Source organism: Microplitis demolitor, chromosome 5, assembly GCF_026212275.2.
Source record: "Microplitis demolitor isolate Queensland-Clemson2020A chromosome 5, iyMicDemo2.1a, whole genome shotgun sequence".
NCBI classification, from domain to species: Eukaryota; Metazoa; Arthropoda; class Insecta; order Hymenoptera; family Braconidae; genus Microplitis; species Microplitis demolitor.
The window spans coordinates 6,583,402-6,594,225 of NC_068549.1; the positions used below are offsets into that span (position 1 = coordinate 6,583,402).

A 10,824-nucleotide genomic window follows, 5' to 3' on the forward strand; every position below is an offset into this window, starting at 1 on the left:
ATTATTTTTTTTTAGCTTGTGTAAATTGTAACGAGGATATTAAAATTTGGCTGAAAGAAGATCTCCTTCATCAAGGATGGGAACCGTTGGAACTAAAAAACATTTTGCACAATGTAATTGCTGAAAAAAATATAAAATTCCCAAGTCATGATTCGTTCGACAATTTTAAAAATGAAAGTCTTGTGACTAATGAATATAACGAGAGTAACAACTCCAATGATATGAATTTCGCCACCACTAATCACGAGTCCATGGATTTAGATTACATAGATTGCGTCTCTATTGATGATACTTTTGAATTTGATAATCAAAATCTATTAACTGATTCGATTAGTAATGAAAAATTTAATTTTAATCCATCAGATGAATATGCATTGAAAGCCGTTGTAACTATTCGACGCTGGTATAGAATAAATTCAAAGTCCAATGCAAAAAAGTGTTGCAAAACTCCTCGAAACTTTAAAAGATATTGAGTGTTATATTAAAAATTGTATAATTTCTAATTCTAACAATACTTGTAGTTAAAAATTACCCGAGTATTCAAAAGTGCAGTACAACCTGGTTATAAGTTACTGTTAGCAGCTATATCAGAGTCAAAATTTAAGTATTGATAAATTATTCTCTTTAACGACAATCGTATTTGTCGCAAACGTTTTTTTTTTCTTTTACGAAGTTGTCTTTAACAGTCATTGGCTATTTAATTTTTAACATTTGAATAAAGAATACTTGAAATAAAATTCAAACCTTTTAATAAAATCTAAATAAGTTTATATAATAACTTCATTTTATTCCTTATTTATTTATTTTAAAAATATAAGTACTTTTATCTTGTCCACTTTTTTTCAAACGCTAAACATAATTCAGTGCATGTCAGTGCTCCAGATAGAGGTAAACTATTTATTGAAACTGTTTCTTCTGTGTAATCAGCTTTTACCTTAAAAGAAATCATAGAAATATATATGGTAAAATATATGAATATATAGGAATAAAAATAAGGATATATGAAACTTACTTGTCCATGAGCCATAGCTCCAATGACAAATGCTATTGGTTCATTATCAGGAACAAGGTCTTCCGGATCCTTGATACCATCAGCGCTAAAGGACATCAATATTTTTTTGCAACCCGCCGGTAAGTAATTTGTTACTGGATTCTTGATGACTTTTAATAATGTAGAAGCATTCTTAGATGCTCTTACTTTATTTTTGTGTAAAAGATATACTGTAATTATCAAAAATTAATTAATTATATAAACATTTAACATTTTTAGCCATTGAGAATTAATTTTAAATTAAATAATTAATAATATCAAACCCATTAAGTCAGCAAATTCATCAAAATCAGTCGGTATTTTAGTTTGCCGGTGAATTTCAATCAATACATTTTTTTCAGTATGTACATATATTTGTAAATAACCACTTTTATTTAGTGGAGAATCTTGAAGCATAAGTAAACATTGATGTGTAATATCCGGTCTCGAACTACCAGGATCACGATTATTTTTCTTCAATAATTCACTGTGTCTGTCATTACTCAAAAGTTCATATTTATTTCCAACCTATAAGGAAAGATAACCAACAATTTTTAAAAATTATAATTACATACATTAAATAATGTTAAAAAACATAAAAATTAAAAAAAATAATTGGATAATAATTACTTTAACAGTCTCTAGCTGTGAGTTTTCTAATATAATAATTAATCGTTTTTTTGTACTAGTTGCACGAATTTCTTTAAACGATTTTGGAGCGATATCATATTCGTTCTCATCATATTCACTTTTATGTTCACGTTTTTTACCCATTATTAAAAAACTTGAATAATCACTCAATTAAAAACGAATAATAAACTATTTGTTTACACAAATATTAAGATAGCCAAGTGGTTTAGCGGTTTAATGTTTGATGTTAAAATTGAAAGGTTGCAATGATAAACATCGAACATGTGACGAGAGTTTTCTCTGGAACCACGTGCAGGTCACGTGACTCAAAACAACGAAAACGCGCGCGTATAGACTTGATTTGAATCTCGTGCTCTTACTTTGCCATCAGTAAGAAATAATGTAGAGGTTTTGATAATTAAATAAGGAGGAGATAGCAGTCTGTAGACAATCAAACAGAAAGATATGAAATTTATCGTAAAAATTGCGCGAAAAATGTTCACAGTCGTAATTATATTATTTGAGTCTTAATGACATTCTCATAATACCCCCCAAAATTTTCAAATATTCAATGAGTTTCAATAAATAAATTAGAGGTAATCCTTTTGACTCGAGTTCGAAGGCAATCAACAACGATACTAATAAATAATAATATTCGATAAATAAAGAAAAGTATCTCATGCTAAAAATCACTCACCACACCGAGAAACATCCAGAGCAGCAGACAATTCTTTCAATTTCTGTAAAGAAAAAAAAATAACAACTCTTATAATAAATTTTTTAATCAATTAGAATGTATATATTTTTTATTCAAATTATTTAATTTCATTGATGATTGAAATGAATTACCTCGGCGGACGTATTTTTCTGCTTCCAGCAACCGAAAACAGCGACTCAGGATGGACTTGGTGAACACTGAATAAAATCTCTGCGCTAATTTATCACTCTAATATTTACACAGCCGAATAATTGAATTCTTTGCAATAACTGAAAAAGTTTTAACGAAAAATTTAATAAGAAGCACCATATATTTATTTGTGGCTTCTTCAGATTAGCATGGCCACGAAGACAACGATATCATTGTAAACTCCAAAGCTTGTTTATGAATGTAAAAACTTGAAGTTTCTCACCTTAAAAATATTCTAAAGCTCCGGAAGTTCAGGATTAATTGTCAAAATTCGTTATTTTCATCTTCAATAAGTGTTTACGAATAATGATAGTCATCTAGACTTAATTGATTTATATACAATAAGCAGCTGTAAAATATACATGAAAGAATGGTTATCACAGATTTTCATTCGAGAAATCACCCTTCTTTTAATTTCGAAACAAAAAAATACATACCAGAAACTTTTTCAATGATCTGAGCTCAAACAGCAGCGATGAATTGGCTGGTGTGAATGTTTGCCATTATTACAGGTGATTCAACTCTCGTTGATGTTGTAAATATATACCTATTATCTTAAAGACATGTATAGCGAAAAGTACTGCAATGAAAACTGAAATTTGTACTACGAGCTTGAAAAGCTCAAAAAAGATCTTTCGATGGAAGTTTGCTGTAAACGCCGTAAGTCAAATAGCTGTGTATCGATTTTTCATAACGAGTTCTACCAGATTTCTTAGAAAACTAAATTCCAGATTATTCCTGCCTATGAAATATTCTAAAGCTCATTTCCTGCCTATTAAAAAATTCTAAGGTCTTTCGATATATTTAAATTGTAACACACAACTTCGACTCGAGTCAAAAGAAATCAATGAAAACAATTGTTAATCAATAAAAAAAATGATCATGCAGATAGTCACTCACCACGCCGAGAAATATTCAGACCAGCAGACAATTCTTTCAATTTCTGTAAAAAAAAAAAAAATTATAAATAAATAATTTATTAAACAACGAAAGATTGTTTTTATATGAATTATTTCGTTAAATTCATAAAAATCACCTCGGCGGACGTAATTCTCTGCTGTCTGCAACCAAAATCAGCCCAACAGAATACATGAAGATCAGGTCATCCAACTAACTACACTGCTTTCTTCTGTATCTTGAAACTGCTGAGTTTTTTGTAGGGAACTACTGAAACAACGAACACGAAATTATCAGTAAATAATGGATTGTACCATTTAGCTTAATATTGAAAAATAATTAAATGACAAAAGCTCACCAAGACATTTAAGTTTGATAAATAATTATCATTTCTTTAGCTTCCAGTTCTTTTCTCGATCGTTATTTTTTTTTCAGCATTTGAAGCTAGATCATTAGAATCTCTCGTCTATGAGAATTTCCAAATGATAAGTTGATAGATAGTCCCAGCGCTGCAAAAAAATGTAAATTATCTAATTAATTGATTTACTTTTGATTAAATCTGCTACATTTATGATCTCAAATTAATTTTTCAAACTTTAGAGAACTAATTATAAAATAAAATGAATAAAATAACTTAGCTTATCCGACAACTGTTTGCTGAGCGGCAGCCATGACAGTTGTGAGAATTGCCGGGTACCTGCTTGTTTAAACGAACGCTTGCGCACAACGCCAACGGTGGCTTCTCAAACTATGGCGCTGCGGTATAAATCTTAAAAGTTTCAAATTTTTCTCCCGAACGGCCATCTTGTTTTTGCTCAGCAAATTTTTCTCAATCATCGTATTCATGCATCTTCATTTCCAGCCATCATTTTCCTATTATTTCAGCTCACCAGACCTGCAACATTATTAAATTCTATTAAATAAATGCTCCACGAGTAGCTAGATCAATGCTCGGTTATGGCGATATTTTATTAGTTAAAATTGATAGCTAATTCAATAATTTACGTTGATCTATTGAAATAATTATTTCAACAATAAAATTAAATCGAAATATTGAGTAATTACCCGATTATAATATGAAAAAAAATAGTCGTTGGCCAGCACCGAGCAACCCCAATATAAATAACGTATTTTAGGTTATAAATAGTAATTATTTTTAAAAAATTATTGTAACTCAGTGACAAAGATAACTTTGTGAGACTTTAGAATATAAAATTATTTTCAAATGGCTCGAGAAAATTGAATAAAAGAATAATATACAAGGAGCGGACACGAGAGACGTGATAGCTGGCCGCCGACTTATTGAGGAATGAGCGACGCCACCGAGGCGACAAGGCTCGAATTTTTGAATCCAAAGTCGGAATCACCCGAGTCGAAACTACGCTCTCTGATTGGCTGCCACTAAACTGCGCACGCAGCAATTTAATTGGCCATTGTTTTTAATTTTTACAACAAATAAGTAACAAATAGTTTCATTTTATTGAAAATAAAATCAATTAAATAGAATTAATAAAGTAATAATCCAGTCTTCTTCAAAATTTTTTTTATAGGGTTCTGTATCATGATATCGTTTCAAAATTCTTTACAGGGATACTCAAGTTAAATAACTTTATATGTCACGTAATTATTTATCATGTCGTATTGAAAAATATGAAAATAAAAATAAATTAGTTTAAAGCAGAATCCCAGTAGCCAGACTTATTGATTTTTTATAAAGTAAAAAGTCGACTGATAAACTATCATTTCCTTGAACCAGTAATAAATAAATAATATTTGTTTTTTGTTATAAATTTATTATATTTGTTAATATAAAATTGTATAGCGGACTGGGATAATAGCAAGTGATCGTTTACGGTGCAAGTTGCCCTGCAGTATCAATACAATCAACAGCCGATAATCTAATTTTCCTCACTTAATTAAAAAAAAAAATTTCTTTGTTTACTAGTAATCCAGTATTTACCTATTCACTAGCCGTCTTTTTATTATTAATCATCATTACTAATCTTTAATTGACAGCCGAGTAACGACTAATTCATTAAAAGAGCGCAATTAGACTATTTAAATTTATATTAACTCCTTCCATTAATGGATTCATTTTTTCACTCGATTAACTGTTTGTTTACATTCCCATAGAATTGCGTCATGCAAAAAATACTCATAGGCACACATTTACGTATACAAATATATCATCATATGTGTATCTAGATATAAATCTCGATTGCTTGCTATCTTCTAAAAAAAAAAAAACTTGAATAGTTTATAAGATTTTATTTAAAAATAAAGTTGACAATAATTACAACAAAGTCACGAGTTTTCTATTAAATTCTGAAATACCAAAGTACTCAGCACATAATTAATATTCAACAAGGTCAAAAGGTTATATAATTATATATTAGTGATGTAAGAGACCCAGCACCCGATCAGGGGACGAGTACTCGATCACTCATGTCTTTGAACATCGATATTTACTAAATAAATGTATAAAAATACATGGAGTGATCGAGCACTTGTTCCTTTATCGGGTATCAGATCTTTTATTTGATCAAATATTCTAAAGTTAGCTGATGTTTAATAAGTTTTAGTATTTTTTTTAAACTATGAGCAATAAAAGAAATAATTTAAAAAATTGCACCTATGGTTATTTTGAGTTTTCTACAAGTACATATTTGTAGTTTTTCTTTTCGTAATTTATTTGCTGAAAAAAAAATCTAGAAATTGTTAATTGTCTGTTAAATTCAGAATCATGAGTATCAATATTCAAAATGAATAAATTTATTTTTTTTTACATTCAATATTAGAAATGGATATGGAATCATTCTACGTGGTTAAATCATTAGCATCGAATGATTTCCAGCATGCAAAGTCTGATGAAGATTTTGTAACAACTGCCATGGCACTCTGTCATAGTTACTATAATAAAAATAAATGTCAAGTACTTACCATTAATCATGAATCAAAGAGCGATAATCTAGCTAAAGACATGATAAATGCAGGAAATAAGATGGCAAATTCTAACCGGTCTTTAGAGAAGTCAATTGAGATTTATAATGAAGCAATGGCACACGCATTGCCGGGTTCAGAATTTTTAGCTCATGCATTTGCTAATCGTTCTATTGTGCTTACAAAGGCTGGGATGTATGAAGAATCATTGAAAGATATCCAGCATGCATTAGACGCTAATTGTTCAGATAATTTGAAAGCTGGGCTGTATGCTCGAAAAGCTAAAAATTTACTAGCTCTCAATATGACAGCGAATGTTGAAGAAACTTTAGCTGAAGCGAGGAGCTGGGCTTCGAAGCTGGGTGATGATAAAAGAGATGAATTTCTGAGTAATCTAGACAAATTAAAGAATAAAAAATACAAAAAACCGGTTACTCAACGTGATAATTGCATCTATATACCCACGGCTCCTGATGATAATCCAAAGTTGATGAGGACTTCAGGTGCTGTCTCTATAAACTATTCAGATAAATTTGGGCGACATTTGATTGCGACCAGAGATATCAAAGCAGGTGAAGCTCTCATTGTTAAGAAAGTCTACTCGTTGGTTCTCGTATCTGAATTCAGGTTCAAGCGGTGTTGGAACTGTTCCAAGCACTGTTGGTCTAGTGTTCCCTGTAATGAGTGCGCAAATGTTATCTATTGCAGTGAAGGTTGTCGTAATATTGCCTGGAATGAGCACCATAGCCTAGAGTGTCCACTTATTACTGCTTTATTAGCAAATAAATCTTACAACTATTCGTTGATTATGAGTTTGAGATTACTTGTAAAAGCTCTCAAAGAATTTAAAACAGTGGAAGCGTTGCATAAAAAAATTCAAGATATTGATTCAGTTGAAGGTAAAATTATTTATCTTCATAAAATGAAGATTAATTAAATGTTCTAATATTTATTTTAATCGATATATAATTATAATTATTGTTTTAACAGATCCAGTAATAAAATGTTTCAATGATGATGTATATGATGATACTAAATACGCAAGCGTCTATTCTCTGTTTCGAAAATCATTTAGTGCTGAATTCAAAGTTGATAGTGCGATGAAAAGTGTTTTGACCATTCGCTATTTGAGTGCTACAACTGATGTATTCGGCAAAAAAACTAATAGTTTTAAAGAGCTGATGAAAAATAATTGGATATTATTTATTAGCAAATTGTTATTTCGTCACTATGAAATAAATGCGACAAATACAATTGCGGTAGTAAATTATATAAGAATTGTTTTCTTAACTTTTATTGTAAAAATAATTAAAATTAAAAAATTTATATGAAATAATAATTAATTTCAGATTGAATTAAATGACAAAAAAGATAAAAATAAAATAGTAATATGTGGTGGGATTTTAGTTCCACTGGTCGATTTATGCAGCCACAGCTGTGATCGAAATACATACGCAATCTCTTCTCGAGATATATTTTCTCTTGTATGCGTCCAACCGATCAAGAAAGGAGAACAGATTTATGTTAGCTATGGAGAGGTAAGTTGTTTAATTAATTGTAAATACGTAATATGAAATTGTTTGGTAAAATAACAAATTGACGACTCTTAATTAATAGGATTATCGGGACTTGGAGACTTCAGAAAGAAGAAAACGTTTAAAAGAGAATCACGGTTTTTGGTGTGAATGTTATCCTTGTGTTAATGATTGGGGTCCAGATCAAAATCTGCCATCTTGTTTGGTAATTACGTGTGCCTTATTGTATTATATTAATCTCAAATATAAAAAGTATACTAGTTTTATAAAAAATTGAAAGCGATTAATAAAAATAATCCATTGAATTTATGTTTGATAGGATTCATTGTCAAATAAAAAAAGAATTGAGTTATTAAAAGTTATGACAAAGTTCGCTAGCTATCATTCAATTGGATCTCTTAATGACTGTACTCCAGATCAAATTTTAAAAATCTTGTCCGATTTATTTGTATTAATGAATAGCTTTGAGGATGTTATTTACTATCTTTGTGAAGAAATGGATGACATCAAAGTTCTATTGCTCTGTATCTTAAAGTGGATAAATTCATGTCAAACATAAAATATTTATTTATAAAATTACGACTTCATATTTTATTCTTGAAGTTATAAATAGAGCAATAAAACATAAGAAATTTTGGTTGTTGAGATCATGAAAAAATTAATATTTATATTTTTACAGAATATATGAAAAAAAATTATAATGTAACAAGTTTATAATGTACTAAGTAATGATTTAATTGTGTACTGAAAAGTAGAACAAATAAACTAATAACACTTCTAGCTAACTATTAATGTTTTAAGCTATTCCCTAGAAAAGCATCGAAAATATTTGGACGTGTATAATAATCATTGTACAATCATGTATATATTAGAATTCACTAACATTTATTTATTACTAAATACATAGATTTATTTTTGAAACATTTAATTTATTTTCATTATAAATTACAGGGACTGGTTATTTGTATTTCGCTTTAAACTAATTTATTTTTGTTTATGATACTGAAGTTAGCCGACGTCTAATAATTTTTCGATTATTTTTCAAAACGACGAATTATTTAAAAAAAAAAAATATTTTAAAGAATTGCACCTATAAATTTTTGAATTTTTTACATGGATTTTTTTTTTTTTTTTTTTTTTTTTTGTAATTGATTTGTTGAAAAAAAAAATCGGAAAATGTATGTTTCTCTGCTAACTTCAGGATCATTTTTATATTTGTTTTTTTCAATTCGGCACTGTGATTACATGAGACAAAATTTAATTACTTTAGAATCTATATGAAGAATTTTGAAGGTATGTTATGCTAAGGAAGTCTATTAAAATCATTTTGAAGAGGACTAATTTATTAATTATATTTTCTATGAAATAAAATTATTTGTTACTTATTTGTTGTAAAAATGAACAACAATGGCCAATTAAATTGCTGCGTGCGCAGTTTAGTGGCAGCCAATCAGAGAGCGTAGTTTCGACTCGGGTGATTCCGACTTTGGATTCAAAAATTCGAGCCTTGTCGCCTCGGTGGCGTCGCTCATTCCTCAATAAGTCGGCGGCCAGCTATCACGTCTCTCGTGTCCGCTCCTTGTATTTTATTCTTTCATTTATTTTATTTGAGCCATTTAATAATAATTTTATATTCTAGTCTCACAAAGTTATCTTTGTCACTGGGTTACAATAATTTTTTAAAAATAATGACTATTTATAACCTAAAATACGTTATTTATATTCGGGTTGCTCGGTGCTGGCCAATGACTATTTTTTTCATATTATGATCGGGTAATTACTCAATATTTCGATTTAATTTTATTGTTGAAATAATTCTTTCAATAAATCAACATAAATTTTTTGATTAGCCATCAATTTTAACTAATAAAATATCGCCATTACAGAGTATTGATCTAGCTACTCGTGGAGCATTTATTTAATAGAATTTAATTATGTTGCAGGTCTGGTGAGCTGAAATAATAGGAAGATGATGGCTGGAAATGAAGATGCATGAATACGATGATTGAGAAAAATTTGCTGAGCAAAAACAAGATGGCCGTTCGGGAGAAAAATTTGAAACTTTTAAGATTTATACGGCAGCGCCATAGTTTGAGAAGCCACCGTTGGCGTTGTGCGCAAGCGTTCGTTTAAACAAGCAGGTACCCGGCAATTCTCACAACTGTCATGGCTGCCGCTCAGCAAACAGTTGTCGGATAAGCTAAGTTATTTTATTCATTTTATTTTATAATTAGTTCTCTAAAGTTTGAAAAATTAATTTGAGATCATAAATGTAGCAGATTTAATCAAAATTAAATCAATTAATTAGATAATTTAGATTTTTTTGCAGCGCTGGGACTATCTATCAACTTATCATTTGGAAATTCTCATAGACGAGAGATTCTAATGATCTAGCTTCAAATGCTGAAAAAAAAATAACGATCGAGAAAAGAACTGGAAGCTAAAGAAATGATAATTATTTATCAAACTTAAATGTCTTGGTGAGCTTTTGTCATTTAATTATTTTTCAATATTAAGCTAAATGGTACAATCCATTATTTACTGATAATTTCGTGTTCGTTGTTTCAGTAGTTCCCTACAGACTTTCGCCCAGATGCGAACTCAGCAGTTTCAAGATACAGAAGAAAGCAGTGTAGTTAGTTGGATGATCCTGATCTTCATGTATTCTGTTGGGCTGATTTTGGTTGCATACAGCAGAGAATTACGTCCGCCGAGGTGATTTTTATGAATTTAACGAAATAATTCATATAAAAACAATCTTTCGTTGTTTAATAAATTATTTATTTATAATTTTTTTTTTTTTTTTTTACAGAAATTGAAAGAATTGTCTGCTGGTCTGAATATTTCTCGGCGTGGTGAGTGACTATCTGCATGATCATTTTTTT

The 10,824-nt window shown here is 29.6% G+C and overlaps 2 protein-coding genes and 1 long non-coding RNA gene across 5 annotated transcripts; 1 reads left to right on the forward strand and 2 right to left on the reverse strand.

Annotated features, from left to right (window-relative positions):
- Nucleotides 1-732: 732 nt before the first annotated feature.
- LOC103574474 (ribosomal RNA small subunit methyltransferase NEP1) lies at nt 733-1,969 on the reverse strand. Its single transcript, XM_053739103.1, has 4 exons — nt 1,661-1,969; nt 1,315-1,558; nt 1,013-1,221; nt 733-934 (listed from the first exon to the last, which is right to left on the reverse strand). The coding sequence occupies exons 1-4, from the start codon at nt 1,802-1,804 to the stop codon at nt 824-826; spliced, it is 708 nt and encodes a 235-aa protein (XP_053595078.1). The 5' UTR covers nt 1,805-1,969; the 3' UTR covers nt 733-823.
- Nucleotides 1,970-3,012: 1,043 nt separating this feature from the next.
- On the reverse strand, nt 3,013-3,966 carry LOC128667759 (uncharacterized). Its single transcript, XR_008403696.1, has 3 exons — nt 3,823-3,966; nt 3,604-3,731; nt 3,013-3,510 (listed from the first exon to the last, which is right to left on the reverse strand). It is a non-coding gene; the product is annotated as an uncharacterized LOC128667759 (long non-coding RNA).
- A 1,464-nt stretch (nt 3,967-5,430) lies between these two features.
- On the forward strand, nt 5,431-8,624 carry LOC103574476 (SET and MYND domain-containing protein DDB_G0273589). 3 transcript variants are annotated; one of them, XM_053739205.1, is made up of 6 exons: nt 5,431-5,864; nt 6,263-7,303; nt 7,395-7,663; nt 7,754-7,942; nt 8,022-8,144; nt 8,259-8,624. In XM_053739205.1, the coding sequence occupies exons 2-6, from the start codon at nt 6,265-6,267 to the stop codon at nt 8,496-8,498; spliced, it is 1,860 nt and encodes a 619-aa protein (XP_053595180.1). In that variant the 5' UTR covers nt 5,431-5,864; nt 6,263-6,264; the 3' UTR covers nt 8,499-8,624. The 3 variants fall into 3 exon arrangements, with proteins under 3 accessions (XP_053595180.1, XP_008552152.1, XP_008552153.1); XM_008553930.1 differs by having other exon boundaries at nt 5,431-5,840; XM_008553931.1 differs by having other exon boundaries at nt 5,431-5,832.
- Nucleotides 8,625-10,824: the final 2,200 nt, after the last annotated feature.